Consider the following 17,524-nt stretch of genomic DNA (forward strand, 5'->3'; position numbering starts at 1 on the left):
CACATAAAAATAAAAAAAAAAAAAAATTATTTTATTTTTCAGGTGGTATGAGGGTAAGATTAACAAGTGGTGGTATAGCATAGAAGAGAAAATCACTGCCGCCTGCATGGCCGTGCCCTGCATTTTGGGCCCAGAGACGGTCCTTTGTGTCTTTGGTGGCTCGGTTGAGTTCCTGCCGCCAGGTTCGAAGGCTTTTACACGATGGTGAAGACTTTTCAGGCTTATTTGCCACATTGCCACCGTACATACTCGTGCGTCCACTGTCGGGCGCACTTGGCCAATCACGACGAGCTCATTTCAAAAGTAAGTTAATATTTAAATATATGTAATTTCTATTTTTTTTTTTTCAGGAATAATTAAATAATAAGACAAATAATTATTTATTTCTCCAGAAGAATGATATGAAAAAAAAATATATTTTTTACTCATACGAATAAAAAAATCTCTTTTTTTCTCTTCTTCAAATTAAGCTCTTTTAGGGTCATTACACCAATTAGTTTGCCGTGTGAATCGTACAGGTTAAAACTTGAAGCACATACTCATTGTATTAATTAGGAGGGTCTTTTTCAGGTAGTCACGCGATCCTGAGGCCTCGAGTAATTTTCATACCTACTTTGCCTTAAGAAAATATATGCGGCACATGTTATATAAAAAAAAAATTTTTTTAATATCATTTTTGAAATAAACTAATGTTGTTGTTGTTGAAACCGTAATTACGTTTCATCAAAAAAATTTTTCTTTTTGTTTTCTTTTGTTTTAAATTGTTTAAATTTTACCAAATTGATTTTTTTTTTTAGCAAAATGTGAATTTCCAATGAATCACCAACACAATTTAATTTTAAGAAGAAGAAAAAAAAAACCTCGCGTATTTTTTTTTTTTTTTTTTTTTTTTTTTTTTTTTAATAAAAAATTCCGGAATTTTTTTTTTCCTTTTTTCCTTTTTTTTGTAAATTGATTTCGTAGAGGAATAAAAATGGCGGTTTCGTTTTATATATATATATATGTGGTGTAGCGTGCAAGTAGAACGATTTTGTGGGGGAGAAAAACAGCTGGGTGGCTGTTGTCCAAGGTCGTGACCTATAAGGAAAATCAGTTGCCACGTGGAACAAGAACGAAAATTAATGCGCATGTTTTCCTTTTTTTTTTTTTTTTTTTTTTCTTTATTTACTTTTCCCCATTTTCTTTTATTTAGAAGAATTTTAACCCCGCATTGTTGTTGTTGTTGTTGTTGTTGTTGTTGTTAAAGTAAAATTAAATTTTATTGAATTTTTTCTTTTTAAAAAAAAAGGCGGTCGATTTTGAAATTGTCAGAGAGTGAAAAATAAATTGATTTAAATATTATCGTATTTTCCCGTCATTATTTACATTACATAATTATTATTATTATTATTATTCGCCAGGTCAATTATCACGCTAATATTAATGATAATTAAATTAATTTCTGATAAGGTTGTTGTTATTTAAATGTTTTTTTTTTTTTTGTATATTTAAGGTAAAAATTTTTATTTCAGCGGTTTGAAATTTTTATTATTTTTGTAACAGTTTTTTTTTTTTTTTTTTTTTTTCCAGTCATTTCAAGGTAGCCAAGGAAGAGCATATCTTTTTAATTCTGTGTAAGTATAACTTTTTTTTTATTATTATTTTTACGGTTTTTGAGTAGAACAAATACAATTTTCACTTCTACTTTATTCCACGCGTTGATTGTTTTTTTTGTTTTTCCAGTGTAAACGTCGGCTGCGGTCCAGCAGAAGAACGTGTCTTGTTGACTGGACTTCACGCAGTCGCTGATATTTATTGTGAATGTTGCAAAACAACTTTGGGTTGGAAATATGTAATTTTTTCTTTCTTTTTTTTCCTTTTTTTTTTTTTTTATTCAATTACTTTGACTTGACTTGATAATATTTATATTATATATATAATATTGTATTCCGTAGGAACATGCATTCGAATCAAGTCAAAAATATAAAGAAGGAAAATATATTATTGAGTTGGCTCACATGATCAAAGAAAATGGTTGGGACTGAAACGCGTCGGCGCCCGGATTTTTTCCTCTTTGGTTCCGTTTACGGTCCTTTTGAGTTGATATTGCCGGGCGCCATTAAATCAGGTGCCTCGCTTCTTTGCTCAACAACTCGGTGTTCATGCTCGCGTTCGTACAACCCATCAAAGTTGTTTGAAAACATTCGTAATATCAATGTGAAAAATAATTCACGTCCTCTCCCGGCGAAGGCTTCAATATTTAGTTCTGTGAATCGTTATTTCAAAGCAGACATAAGATTAGCCAAAGTACGACGTTGTAATAAAAAAAACAACAACAACAACAAACCTTGTTTGTTTGCTTCCATGACATTTCGTCTGTCATCGGTAGTTGATAATTATTCGCCCATCAACAACGTTTGTCTTAGGCTCGTCATGCCTTTCTCGCTCTGCCGGTAGAACTTTTCTTTTTTTCTTTTTTTTTTTATTAAAATGGATCTCATTGGAATTTTTTAACGGGCAACGGACATACAAGCACTCACACACGCGTGTGTATGTGAGTGCGTGTGTGGACATTAAAAAAAAAAAAACAACCGTTTGCCGGCCTTTTTCGAACCTGAATCTCTTTTCCTGAACTTTTGATTCGGTTTTTTTTTTTTTTTTTTATCATGTCGAATCAGTAGCTGTGATTTTTTTTTTTTTTTTTTAATATCTATCATTCGTGTGAACGTGATATATAATAATCGAACTGAAAAAAAAATATTCGTAATTTTCTTTTAATTATTATTATCATTATTATTATTATTATTATTATTATTATTATTATTATTATTATTATTATTATTATTGTATTTTAATTTAACAATAGTTATTAATAATTTTTTTTTATTTTTATTTTATATATTAATTGAATTCGTATTTTACAATTGATTAAGCTCCTTTTGAATGAGCTCAATTTAATTTTGTTATTTTATATATCGATAGTTGTTTATAGAAAATCATTCGAGAGATGATGATAATGATGATAATGATGATGATAATGGAAACGACGAAAGTTTAAAATTAAAAAAAAAAAACTTTTCACACCATCGAACTTTTTCTTTTATGGAAACACATTTAAAAAACACGTTCGATGTTTATTATTATTAATATTCGTGTTAGAATTTAAGACTATTATTTAAAAAAATAAAAATTTTGTGTAACGGCTTGAGAAGAGGGAAAAATAAATAAATAAATAAATAAACGTAAATAATTTTTGCTTGATTAGAATCGAATAATAATAATTGTTTTTTAATAATAAATGTTTTACGTTTAATTAGTTTTTCTTTTTTTTTTTTTTTTGTGTTCAAAATATATAATCATTTTGCTGTTATTTCCAAATTTGAAATAATGCATTTACATTTTAAATAAACAAAAATTAATAATAATAATAATCATTATTATTATTATTAGATATTAATTTTTACATTAATAATAATAGTCAGGGATTTAAAAAAAAAAAAAATTGTTTTTCTTTTTTTTTTTTTTTTTTTTTTTTTTTAATAAAAGACTTGAAATTTTTTAAAAATATTTTTTCTTTCTTTCTTTCTATTATTAATTAATTGCGACTAATAATAAATCCATTATGTGAATTTTTTTTTTTAGTATAAAATAATATAAATGGCGTTTAATAAGTGGTGGGTGTTATATTTATCATTAATAAAATGCTCTCCATTTTTGTTTTAAATTTTCAAAAACTAAATATTGTTATTATTATTATTGTTAGGGAAACTAAAGAATTTTCATTTAGAAAAAAAATTTTTTTTTTGTTTAGACGTTGTCTATAATACGTTTTTACAATCAAAGATATATAAATTTATTTAAGTTCCCAGTAAATAATAATAATAATAATAATAATAATAATAATATTTTCAAATAATTTACATTTCAATCAATTGTTTTAAATTTAATCTCAACATAATTATGTTAAATTTTTTTTTTTTACAGGAACCATCTTATTAGCATTGATGTTAAATGTTAACTTATCGAATAATTAAGATGGTTAATTATATATTTATATATAAATATTGTTAGTTTATAAATAATTTCTTTTATTGTTTCTTTTTTTTTCTTCTTTTTTTTGATTGTTGTTGTTGTTGTTGTTGTTGTTGATGGTATATTACACACATGATGATAATGTCTCTCGAATTTCTTAAATAACACACGATTTTAGCGATAATAATAAAAAAAAAATTTTTTTCTTTTTTTTTTTTTGCTAATTTTAATAATTTAATAATTTCATTTTTTCTTTTTTTTTAAATTTTAAATTCCTTTCATTTTATATAACATGTTAATTAATGACTTAAATAAAATATTTATAAGGGGCGGAGGGAGGGAGAGAAGGGGGTGGAGAACCTTTACATAAAAATTATTTTCCTTTAATTCTTTTACGATTGTGAGAATTTTACGTGTTTAAAATTAATACAAAACTATTAATTTATTTAAATAAAAACAATTTATATTTATTAATTATTATCGGTTCCATTCGGTGACACAAAAAAAATTATAATTTATTTTTAATTAATTTTGCTTTTTTATTTTTTCGCATATTTACATGTTCACTTAATAATTTCGTTTAACTGATTAATTACGGTAATAAATAAATGACTGGAATTCCTACGCTGGTGTTTTGTCACCTTTGAAACCTGCTTTTAATATTTGTCCTCTTTCGAGACCGTTAATTATAACAAAATGCCGATTTTTAGAATCTGTAAACGAATACAAATGAGAACCGGGATATAGTGAAAGTCCAGAAGTTTCTTCAACGAATCCCGCAACTCCTCTGTGAAGAAAAACTACGAAAGGTTTCGTCGGACTAGAAGTAAGAACGTATAAAGCGAGTTCTTTCGATGGAAGCAATGCAAAATGAACATCCACCGGAGTATCGACTCTTATTGATTTAAAACGAACAAAAACTTTATAATTTTTATTGAACCTGACAAAAAAAATTAATTATTACGTCACTGTCTTTTGTTTTTTTGACAACCATGACTTTAATAATTAATTAAAATGTAATGTTTACTTAAAAATGCTTATGACGCTGTTGTGAACGGATTCTGGTAAGTGTCCTCCTGCGGCTACCAAATAATAATTTCCTTTATATGTTACAGATGACACCGCAACAGGATTAACTTCGGCCAATGTATGAGTTTCATAAAAGTGATGAAGTTTCGAATCGAATCGATAAATGACCAAACTATTTTCTATTTTATCTACCACAATTTCTTTGTTTATAACCGCCAAATACGTTTCATCATTGATAGTCAGCGCAGTGGCCTTGATCACAACAACAACAACAACAAAATTGAATATGAGTTTTAATTTTAAAAAATTTTATTTTTCCAGAGAATCATATCGATCTGTTGAATATTAAAATTCACTCACCTGAACTGAACCTTTAGACTCCAACCATTGGTAAGTACTTAAATCTTGTGTTATTAAACCTTTGCAAAGAATAACCGAACTGTTTTTCTTTTGACCAATGAATATGCAGGATTTATTGAGGGATTTTAATTGAAACGAAGTTATGCAGGATGTATCGTATTTGTTATCGATTTGTTGAACTAAATCTGAATAAATAACTTTGGTTGACTTTAAATCTTCAATATAAAGAAGGGATTCATTCGTGGGAAATTCCGATGTGACAAACGTTACGTTTTCTTTTAAATTTAAAATTTCTCCTGGAATAAAAATAAATTAAATTAAACGTTAAAAGTTTTTCTTTTGTGTGTCAAAGTCTTAAATTTAAATACTCAACCGGCGTTAATAAAATTTTCCGAGTATTCGTTCCAATTCATGAGTTTCATAGTTTTAGATGTAAAAACGGCTAAATAATGTCCCTTATTTTCCACAGCCGGAACTACAGCTTTTATATTCGGTTTCAATGTTTGTATCAATTCAAAATGACTCAAAAAAAATGCTCGACCTGAAAATTAATTAATTAATTACATTATTCTTATTCTTATTTTGATTTTATATAGAAAATCATGACGTGTCTGACGAACCTTTTACTATTTCGATGAGAGTTTTTGTTTTATTCAGTAAGCTGTCGTATTCGGATTCGAATTCGTTTACGTTTACCGGATTGAAAAAATTATGACACATGGATGAAATATTAACATTTTGAAGAGATCCATTTATATCTAAAGTTTTAAAATTTATTCCTTTTGAAAAAGTTTGTGGTTCGGTGAATATTAAATCTCGATCAGTATAAGCCTGGGATTTGATTAACGTATCGAAATCCAGGCCGTCAATCAAACCGAATAACTTTAAATTATTTATGCCGATTGTTACATTCGATTCAGATATTGGTTTAAAAAATTTTGTACCGGAAATTATTTGATTTCCGGTTGTTCTTAAAATATTTTGAGAGTCAAATGTAACATTGTTTACCTTCTGCGAAACTCTAAATAAAAAATAAATAATAATGATAATGTTTTTTTTTTTTTTTTAGTAATTCAACTATATACTAAGGAGAACCTGTTAAGGCGTACCTGATGGGACTGATAAATTCCGCTTTATCTAAAATAACATCTCCATAGATGATAGAATCATTATTACGAGACATTAAACTTTTTCGCCATTTATCAATATCAACCCCTTGAATTTTTTTCCCTTCAGTTATTGACAAATTAAGAACCCTGACATTTTCAAACGTTTTTTCTCCTTCAACGGTTACATTATCGAGGTCATATCGCAAAATATCTTTTAATATGTCGATATTGTTTATGGTTCCGTTTGTATTTAATTCTTTTGCTTCGAAAGTATTAAATTTTAATTTTCCCTGGATCGATTGTTTTTCATTTTGAAGGAGGACGTTGTTGGCCCAGTTACTGAAATCTATACCGTTAACGTATCCGTTAACAAAAGCTTTTCGAGCTCTACAACATTTTTTAATTATTATTTTTTCCGATGAAAAATCTTGCGATATAACTCTGTTTAATGTTTTACTTAAATAATATTTTGATATGTTAGTTAAAGATAAATTATTTAACGATCCGTGTAAAATTGTTTTATTTTCGAAAGAAATATTTTCAAATACATTATTTGATCCTTTTAATGTTGTTTTTTCGTTTTTCATCCACGCGTTCTCACTTAGTTCACTAACGTCAAAACCGTTAACGTAGTAACGAATTTTTGGTTCTTTTTTAAATTTAACAGAACCTGTAAAAAAATCTTTTTACTTTTACTGTTCTTAACTTTTTTTTTTTCAAAATAATTATTCAATATAAACTAACCTCCAACAACTAAATTAATTTTATTTTTTGGATTAATTTGACACAAATGAGAAACGTTTAAACCGGAAACGAAACCTTCAACGATAAGAGATCCCTCAATATCTAATCCATTTTCAAAAAGGCATTCTCCAGACAAAAATTGAGAGGAGTTAAAATTTGATCGTCTTAATATGGAATCACTAAAATGAGCACCGTTTAATGTTTCTCCTATTTCAATTTCATTTGCACTTATTTGACCGGTTCCATATAAAAATTTTATTTTTGTATTTTCATTTATTTTTATCGATCTTGAAAACAATTTTTTTAAATTTATTTTATTTATTGTTTCATTTTTAAGACTTGCACCCGATTTTAATTGAATATTTTCAAAATAAAAAGGAACTGATATTATTTGCATTTCATTTTGCATTAGCCATTCCTTTGTAAAATTTGGATTTAATATCGAATCAATTGTATCTAAAATAATAAATTTATAATTTTTCAAAGTAGAAATTAATAGAAAAAGAGAGAGAGAAACGCAATAAATAAAAACTAACTTTCGAATTTCAGTTCATCTACCGTAAGAGAATTCTTTAAAATCAAATCTTCGTGTAAAACAATTGAATCGAAACTTTTTAAATTTAAATTGACACTTTCATTGAGTGATAAATTATTGATTTGGCCCTTTAAATTTAAATTTTTAACTCTAACAGTTCCATCGATTATTTTTTCTCCAGGGATAAATGAAACCGGATTTAAAATAGAATCGTTAATAAAATTTTCCCAATTTATACCATCAATTGCATCTGTAAGTAATTAAAACATTGAATTTAAATTTATTTTTGTACAAAAAAAAAAAAAAAACTTTTTTAATAAAAGTTTTAATGGCAAAAACAAAAAAAAATTTTTTTTTTTTTTAATTGGAATTTACCTGAAACTGATAAATAATCAACTTTTAAGGTGTCAGCTACAGTTTCATCATTGATTTTAAGCTGATTTAATTTACGCGGTGGAAAATTTAGAAAATTTTCATCTTCAGTTTCTAATCTGAAAAAGGAAAAAAAATTTTTTTTTTTTTTTAATTTATCTTGTCGTGTTTTAGAAAATAAATTAAAAATAAAATAAATACCAACTCTTGACATATGAGAGAGTTAATTTTCCAATTTCCTGATATATTTTCATTTTTTTTCAGATTGAAGACATCAGAAGATAATTCCTGTAAATTGATTTCATTCAATCTATCAGCTGAAACTTCATTTTCTATGTAGAAGTTACCGAAGAACTTTTTTTTACCAAATATCGTTTGTTCAACGGTTGAATTTTTAAGAAGCCAAGACTCAACGGAATCATCATTTATTTCTTCCACTACAAAATCATCTGAAATCTAATTAAATAAATCAAAAGGTAATAAATATTTTTTTTAACATATTTTAATTGTCAAATTTAAAAAAAAAAAAAAATTAATTTATATTAACCTTTACAGTTGAAAAATTAAGAGGTGAATTAATAATTGTTTCATTTAATTCGTAACCATTTTTAATTATATTGAAAAGAGAAGAATGATTTTTTTTATCTACAATATCTTTGGCTTTGAAAACATTTTCAACAATTATAATGCTGTTTTCTGATAATAATTTAATACTTTTAGAATTTCTATCTAATTGAACATTTGAAATTAATTCAGAATTTTTATTTTTCAGGTTTTTTTTACAAAAGTTGGAAATAATAAATTCTTTCACCGTCATATTATTAATTAGTTCGTCTTCAATAATTATTTCATTTGCTTCTATCGTTGAAGACTGTAAACTTCCTGAAAAAAAAAAAACGAAAGAGATTTATTAAGCACATTCAGGAGTTTTAGTGGGTAGTGACCTCGGCTTTAGTCCTAGACTCATCTACTACGGTATGGGGAGGTTAGGCTCACCTTGAAAATTTTGATTTCCCGAAGTAGTAATAGCGTCATTTAAAATGTGAGTGATATTATGACCGTTAATTAATCCTTCAATAATTAAATTATTAACATTTAATTCTTCGTAATTGGTTTGTAATTCTACCTTTTGTTGTCGTAGCAAATCTGTGATGTTGTGTCGGTTTATTGTTCCGAATAATTTTAAATTTTTTACCCTTAATGCCTTTACAATTAATTTACCTAAAATAATGTCACATTATAAACCAAAAAATAACGTTGAAATTGTGATTGATTGGATTTTTTTGCATTTAAATAAATGAATTAACCATCGATTGATTGATCTCCATCGTATAGAAGGAAATTCTTTCGATCTGGTTGAATACCGTCAATCATCCCGTAAACAGTTAAATCGTTATTAATAAAAACGGTGCCATTAACCATCAATTCTGAATTAACAAAAGTTTCTGACGTGACGTCGACTAAAGTTTCTGCTTCATGTTCATTGACAAAATTTGAAAACAAATTTTTCGAAATGTTTAAATTTTCAAAATCGATGTCTCTTTCAGTTATATCTTTATTTATAAATAGAATGTTTGAAAGAAAATCAGAAAAATTTTCTTGATTTGCATTGACTATTTTCAAATTTTTGAATGTTACGCAATGCTCGGTGGCACATTGAAGTTCAACGTTGCTGATATTTTTAGAACCTAAATTCAAAAATTTCAATTTAGATTTTCAGCTTTCATAAAAAAAAAAAAAATGCCTCTAATAAAAAAAAAGAAAAAATTCACCTAATATTACAAATATATTTTCTTCGCTTCCGTCATTTTCGATTTTCTCTGAATTTTCTTCGAAAGCATCATTTATTTTCTCGGTATAATTCATTAAAATATTTATTTCATTTCGTATTTTATTTTCTGGTTCTTCCTCTTTTAAATCCAAAATTCGAAGGTTTTCTACGTCTCCAGTTTTTTGTATTTCCCATTTAACTTCTTCTGCTGTGCTCGTAAAATTGTCTTCTAGCATTTTTAATTTCATGTTTTCGCACCAAATCTCCGTTTCTCTATATATTTCTTCGAAATCGTTTTTTTTCGAAAATATAAGTTTCCATAGATTAACGTTTTCACCGAAGCTGTTTTTGTCGGCCGTTGCTAGGTTGGTAAAATATCGTAATTTAAAAAAACAAATTTTAATTATATATGTAAATTATTAAGTAAAAATAAGTCGTACTTAAAAAAATATCTTCAAGATATTGAAAAGCTCTCATGGATTGTATGTTGGTTCCAATAAGACTTTGTCCGAATTGGAGTGAAACTTGAGAAAACCTCCAACCGTCATATTGATATCCTTTCAAACCATGTGCATAAACCACTAAAAGCAGAAACTCTCCTTTCGATCCCTGTCACGTGTGTTTAAAAATAAAAAACATTCAAATTCGTGCTAATAAAATTTTAAGAAAAGCAAATGTGTTACCTTTATCGGCAGCCATTTTGTTGCTGCGAGGAGTCTAAAACTTTGAAAAGGAATAAAAAATTTTCCGTTAAATTTGTATATGATTGATTCTAAATTAGATGTCAAAGCTCCGTTTTTATTTTTTCCTATGTAATTTGCTACTGCCAAAAAATGATCATCTTTTTTTAGTTTACTGTTTTCAAAATTAAAATGTGCAATATTTTGAGCTCCGTGAGTTTTAATACTTTGAAAGTGATAAAATTTCAGGTCATTTAAATTAAATTTATATATATCAGAAAAAATATCCGTGTTTCCTGTAAAACGAATTTTATTTACGTCACGTGAACTTTATGTATGTTAAATAGATATCTGTAAAAATTATTTAATTTTTTACCGTATTCATCTTGATAGTTAGCAACAGCTAAATACACAAAACTCCCCATTGTAAAAAGTTTTATACTTTTTACATATTTGCCTGAAATACGTTGAATGCAATTAAAATGATGTCCCGTCCATTTGTAAATAAGAATTCCTGTTCTTAACGAGTCATTTCCCATGTTAGATGCTATTGCTAAATAAAACTAAAAATCGAAAGAGAAATTAAAATAAAAAAATAAAAAAACTTATATTTTTAAATAGATAGAGATTAAATATCGTACGTTATCTTGATGTTCCCAAAATTGTACATCATTTGGTTCGATTACGTTTAATATTTGAATTTTTTCCAATATAATTCTTCCTCGCAACTCCGTCATTTTATATAGGGTAGAGCCTTTGAAAGTATCGAAAGAATTTTGGGCTTCATGTTCAGCCGTTATTATGTAAATGCTTTTTTTAAAAGTATGAACTGCTGATTTGATTCCTCCTTGAATTTGCATTCTCCCAATTTCTTTGATGCCATGTATGGGCTAAAATTAGAACATTCGTTACCGTTGGAATACCGTTTACTTTAAATCTCTATTGAAAATTTACAATGACTTACAGAATATTGGTATAATACCAAATTATTTGCCAACTGAGTTTCCGGATTAGTGCCATTGGATTCCAAAGTGATAACAAAAAGCAAATTGTGTGCAGAAAATATATTTATATCGTTTGGAAATTTGGCTGGGATGTTAGCAACATCAATTATATTATTTAATAAATATACACCTGTAAAACATTTTAATATACTTCACAGATATTACATATTTGTGATTATATATACTCTTATGTGATAAATTGAATACTTTTTTTCTTTTAAATACAATTTAATTCACTTAAAAATTAGATGAGTAACTTAAGAGACGCCAAATAATTTTTTTTTTAAGATTCAAACTAATAAAAGTAACGGCGAAATAGGATAGCCAATATTCGTGAAAAAAAAATTATATACTCGTTATAATGTGGTGCCAACATTGCAAAAGTTAAAATTAATAAAGTCTTATTTCAAATCTCGGGGGACCGACAAAGTTAATTACATAATTATAGAAACAAAAGTGAATTATTACTAATTTAATTTTTTATAAAAGTATAGAAATTATAAAATATATGTAATATATTAATTTAATAATGTTGGAATGTAAGGATGAAAAAGAAGATTTTTTCAACTTATCGGTGGTTAATCAAGATGAAGATGATAAAGAATTTGACGTGAAAAGTCAAAAAGAATGGCTCGAGATGCAAATATCCGAATGTGAGATGTTACAATCGATGTTTCCCAGGTCTGACGAATTATCTATTGATTATGGAATTTTAGTAGATGTTCAAGATTATTTGTCAGGGAAATCGTTAGTAAAACCCCCTCAATTAAATTATACCGTACATTTAAATATATGCGATTCGAAATTGGATGTAATAATATTTCTCCCATCGGAATATCCTCACGTCAAACCCGAAGTGTATGTTAGAAGCGATCAATTAAATAGGAATCAGCAAAATACTTTAAACGAATCATTGTCTAATTATATTTCAAATCTTGAAAAAGATGAAATCATTATTGGTTCAATAATTTTTTGGTTACAGGAAAATGCAGAAACATATTTTCTTGTGTCAAAAAATGAAGTAAAAGACTCTGTGAGCAATGTTAAAAAAGAGGAAAATATTTTTAATAGATTGTGGATTTATTCTCATCATATTTACTCCAAAGTCAAAAGGAGAATAATTTTAGATTTGGCAGATGAATATGTATTAACTGGATTCTGTCTACCTGGCAAACCTGGAATTATTTGCTTTGAAGGATATGAAAATAATTGTCAGGAATCATGGAAAAAGGTATTTATTATTATCATTATTATTAATATTAACATTAACATTTGTTAATTATTATCTTTTATTGTTTACAAAAATAATTTTTTTTTTTTTTTTTTTTTAGTTAAAAAGCTTGACATGGAAAAAAATTCTATGCATATCAAAAGAAAGAGTTGAAGCAGATTGTGATATAGATAATTTAAGAAAATTTAAAAATTTTGAAGAAATATCATTTAGCAATTGTAGAAAAAAAAAACAAGATCATCATATGGATTTAGGAGAATTTTACAAATACTTAAAAACATATGAATGTGATTATATTTTTAAAACATATTTCGGAATGGATGGAAAATAATAAGAGTCAAAATAATTACTTCTTACATTAATTAAACAAAGGTGGGAAAGGAGGAAAAAAAAAAAAAGAAATTAAACTTACCTTTTTCATTTTCATCATTCTCAATTGATCTTTTAAATATTTTGTGATCTTTGCTCAGCTTGAATGTTCTCTTGACCATGTGTTTAAATTCGTTCACATTTAATTCGATGCCATTAACTAAATCAAACTCTTGAAAAAATTTATCAGTTGTTGACAATAAGTCAGTTAATTCAGATTGCCAACTGGAACTCCAGAGTAAAAAAAACAGCCAAAGTTTCTGCATAATTAATACTTTTACTTTAATTGTGGCATTTAAATATATATATGAAACCAAATGTTTATTTTTTATTGATTATTTTTTTTTTTTTTTATTTTCAGCTCGAAAAAAAAGAAACTTTTAATTGTAATTAAAAATAAAAAATTTATGGTTATGACATAGCAACACAGTAAGAAAGGAAAAAAAAAAAAAATTGTTTTTTGTTAAATTTGAACGCGTATGATAAATAGCATTAAACAAGATACGACTCGTTCTTTACTTGCATTTACAAAGTTTTATCACATAAAAAAGATTTTTGCGATAATCCTCGTGATTGTTAATAAAAATATGGATTATTATCCAAATTATTAGGTCATTTTACGCCGGTAAATAAAATTTAATATAATTTTTACCCATGAATATTAAAAACCTATTAATTTTTAAACTTAGTTTCAAATTAACGTAATTATTGATGTTTAAATTTTTCAAAAAATTAACAATCAATCATTGAATTGATGGTCTCAGAATAACTCATACCGTAAACAAAAAAAAAAAAGGGGGAAAAAATAAAATTTTAAGGGGATAATCGACAAGTTTTTTAATTGTACCTACTACTACCACTAATTAACTTAAAAGTAGTAAATGAGGTAAAGGACAATAGGAAAATTTGAATAATATTAAAAAAAAAAATTTCAATTGTAAAGAAGTTATATTTATTTATACACAATTTCAATTAATAAATCAAACTGTTTCATTAAATTCTATTAATTTACAAAAACGAACTTTTTTTTTTTTTTTTAAATAATGTGTTATTATTATGTTAAAGAACGGTTACAAAACTTGAATTCATTCATCAGTTGGTATCACCTTCTCTTGGACCCATCACTCCTTCTACTGGTAAGTATAAATTAAAGAAAATATATATATAACTTTTTTTTTTTTTTTTTTATAACTACTATTGATAGATAAAATGTAAACAAAACAATTAAACGCATAAAAGGATATTGGTTGTCTCTGGATTCTCTTTCACGATCCGATACTTCCAACGATCTTGCTCTATCTGTCGAATGACCAGATCTGACTCCACGTTCTCTGGGTCTATCAATGTCTCTTTCAGATTGATAAGATGGGCTTAACTGTTGTTGCTAAAAAAAGAAAAACATTACAAATAATTAATTACTCGTTTATAAAATAAGAAAATATGAAAAAAAAAAAAAAGGGGGGGGAAAACCAACTCTTGTATAATGTCTTTTTTCTCTGTGGCTAAGTTCTATGGAGTCAGATCCACCATTTTGATGACTGCTAGATTTCAAAGAACCTAAAATATACAATCCCGCCATTAATTATTTTGTCACGTGATTAATAAAAAAAAAACAAAAATTATTTTCATTACTTTTTTCTTCGTCTTTCCTTAATTTACTTCCATCGATGGATGAGTCGTCGGAAACTCTATCCTAAAAAAAAAAAAAAAAAAAAAAAAAAAAATTAATTTTTACTTAAAAAAAGAAAAAAGGAAAAACTTTTCATTTAAAAAAAAACTTACTCTTTTCCTTCCTACTTTTCTTTCCTTTCTATCTCTTTCTTTGTCTTTATCTCTACTAATCTTATCTTTTGACCTGGAACTTTTTTCTTTTTTCTCCAGCTTATCGGACGGTTCTATCCATTGTATTGGTTTTTTTACCTTGAAAAAAAAAATTTTTTTTTTTCAACTTACCACCAAGCTGCGGATTCCCCCCCCAGATGGATTTTCATGACATTTTCTTGATAAATACAAAAAAAATCTTCTTTCTTACATTTATCTTCTCACAATTAATTTCTCTATCTCTCTCTCTTTTTTTTTTATTAAATATTATAAATAAATTTTAAACTCTTATACGAATTAATTGGTTCTTGTATGCGTGCGTGCGTGAGTGCGTTTGTTCTTTTTTTTCTTTTTGTCTGTTTTTCATTGAACCGCCAAAGTTGATTTTTTTTTTCCTTTTTTCTAGTCGAATAACAATAATAATAATAATTCTTATTTTTTCCTGATCAATTATTATCATTTCAATTGTGCCCTTTGTTTTGTTTTTTTTTTTTTTTTAATCATTTTAAATAAATCAAAAATAAAAAAAATTCACACAATATAGTCATCATCATCATCATTATTATCTCATCTTGAGAATCTCACAACATGAGCCTCCAATTATTTTTTTTTCTTGTTCTGAATAATTCAATTATTATCATCATCATCATCATCATAATCCAGCAGACGATTATTTTAATTTTTTATTCTTTCAAAGTATGAATTCCAACAAATGCAATAAATAAAATTTTTTTTTGATACTAATTTCTACTTTTTTTTTTTCAGGTCGATCCAACTTCTTTAAGAAAAATCAAGAAATTCTCACGAACTAATAATAATAATAAGAAGAATGTAGACAAACACTTCTATACAAAAGGTAAGTGGACACTTTTTTTTTTTTTTTATTATCCTGCGTTTTGTATTTCAAATAATTGTTTCAAGTTATATATATATAAAAAACGACGTCACATAAAAAATTATAAAGTAAATAATTAAAAATTCTTCAAAAAAAAAAAATAGAATAAAATAAATATTTCCAAATCAGGCACAACTGATGAATAGGTACGCGATTCAAATTAAATGTGATAATAATAATAATTATTTTTGTTCGTAATATTCACAATTTAGTTTTATACTCCTAATAATTATGTTCTATACATATTAATGTGGCTTCAATTTGTTTATGAATTATCCGATGATGAAGACGGTTTAAACGAAAAGGAAAAAAATAACCCTTTTTTTTTTTTTTTCTCTCTTCATAATTGAGGTGATAATGATAATTACGCTGAAAAAAATAAGATGAATCCACTGGAAATATGACCGTAGAACGAATTAAAAATTTTACACGTGAAGCAAAAAAAAGGCTAAAAAAAAAAAAAAAGTAAAAATAAATAAATAAATAAATAAAACTTACCTCGGGTTAATTCGTCAATATAAACAACCTGTAACGGGATAGGAGGGAAATCTTCTTTTCTCCCAAAAAAAAATCCACTTCATCATCGTGCAAATAAGTAAGAAAAAAAAAATTACATGGTACAGTTGAAAACTTGTAGATATTCCTTTTTTTTTTTTTTGTTTCTCTGTCTTTTTAAATAATTTCGAGGTAATGATTAAATACGAATTCACTTGAAAAAAACACAAGACGACTGAGATATTCTCTTTCTCTTCTTATTCCATATTTAACTTTTTAATTCTTCATAGAATAAAATATAAAAAAATTTTACTCGGTGTGTTCTACAAATGATTCATTTTTTTTCCCAAGATTATTCTTCTTGTTTCGTTTACTTTTTATATCTTTTCTTTATTTCATAAAATGCAGTGATGAAGTAACTCCTTTTGTCAATTCATAAAATCCATTGATTTCTCTTTAGAATTTATACCATCATATTATTTCTATATTTTGTGTTCATGATGGATGAACAATTGAGATTAATCAATTAGTTGAAATCGAAGCAAATTATTATTTTTTTGTTTTTTTTGGACACTTTTATGTTTAGATTATACTTTGGCCATGTTTTGAAAACACGTTTTTACTTAATACTATGTTTAGTACTTGAGAATTTTTTTAAATCAGACAAATGTATATATATATTTTCGTGCTTTTTTTTTTTAGCAAAACTCGAGAGTGATACTTCCAAGAACCAAAAATTATTATTCCCTAAAGTACGATAGTCACTGAATCATGTCAATTTTTTCAGTGAACAAAATTCCTTTTTTTTTTTTTTTTTATTTAAACAAACATAAATAATAAAACGAATTTGAAAAGGCAGATTAAATATCCTTTTCCAAATCATTAGGAATCTTCTCTTCTACTTTTTTTTTTTTTTTTTTTTTTTGTTTTTCCAAAACCTTTTTTCCATCTTAAAATTAATACGCTAGCGGTTATAGATATATATATATGTTTTTCTCTCCGTCAAAATTAAAAATATGTGTGACCACAAAAATTCAAATGCATAAAAATTTTTTTTTTTTTTTTTTTTTTTGGAAAAAAGTTGAAAACGTTTGGGAA

General features: G+C 26.2%; 4 protein-coding genes across 4 annotated transcripts; 2 read left to right on the forward strand and 2 right to left on the reverse strand.

Annotated features, from left to right (window-relative positions):
* Positions 1-201: 201 nt before the first annotated feature.
* Positions 202-2,024, forward strand: Phum_PHUM116830 (FAD NAD binding oxidoreductase, putative; the record flags this gene model as incomplete). The annotated part of the gene is made up of 4 exons (XM_002424132.1): positions 202-303; positions 1,570-1,613; positions 1,723-1,831; positions 1,935-2,024. 4 exons carry the CDS (start codon positions 202-204, stop codon positions 2,022-2,024), a joined length of 345 nt encoding a protein of 114 aa, XP_002424177.1.
* Positions 2,025-4,632: 2,608 nt separating this feature from the next.
* Positions 4,633-11,991, reverse strand: Phum_PHUM116840 (uncharacterized protein; the record flags this gene model as incomplete). The annotated part of the gene is made up of 20 exons (XM_002424133.1): positions 4,633-4,951; positions 5,039-5,292; positions 5,401-5,696; positions 5,774-5,941; positions 6,021-6,370; positions 6,510-7,179; positions 7,254-7,634; positions 7,790-8,038; positions 8,164-8,274; positions 8,526-8,616; positions 8,714-9,042; positions 9,157-9,381; positions 9,468-9,848; positions 9,933-10,292; positions 10,372-10,540; positions 10,615-10,837; positions 11,061-11,068; positions 11,253-11,501; positions 11,576-11,745; positions 11,925-11,991. 20 exons carry the CDS (start codon positions 11,989-11,991, stop codon positions 4,633-4,635), a joined length of 5,070 nt encoding a protein of 1,689 aa, XP_002424178.1.
* Positions 11,992-12,144: 153 nt separating this feature from the next.
* On the forward strand, positions 12,145-13,177 carry Phum_PHUM116850 (RWD domain-containing protein, putative; the record flags this gene model as incomplete). The annotated part of the gene is made up of 2 exons (XM_002424134.1): positions 12,145-12,846; positions 12,947-13,177. The coding sequence occupies 2 exons, from the start codon at positions 12,145-12,147 to the stop codon at positions 13,175-13,177; spliced, it is 933 nt and encodes a 310-aa protein (XP_002424179.1).
* Positions 13,178-14,307: 1,130 nt separating this feature from the next.
* On the reverse strand, positions 14,308-14,794 carry Phum_PHUM116860 (uncharacterized protein; the record flags this gene model as incomplete). Its single annotated transcript, XM_002424135.1, has 3 exons — positions 14,308-14,348; positions 14,446-14,599; positions 14,690-14,794. 3 exons carry the CDS (start codon positions 14,792-14,794, stop codon positions 14,308-14,310), a joined length of 300 nt encoding a protein of 99 aa, XP_002424180.1.
* Positions 14,795-17,524: the final 2,730 nt, after the last annotated feature.

Source organism: Pediculus humanus, genomic scaffold, assembly GCF_000006295.1.
Source record: "Pediculus humanus corporis 1103172107463 genomic scaffold, whole genome shotgun sequence".
Lineage (NCBI taxonomy): Eukaryota > Metazoa > Arthropoda > Insecta > Psocodea > Pediculidae > Pediculus > Pediculus humanus.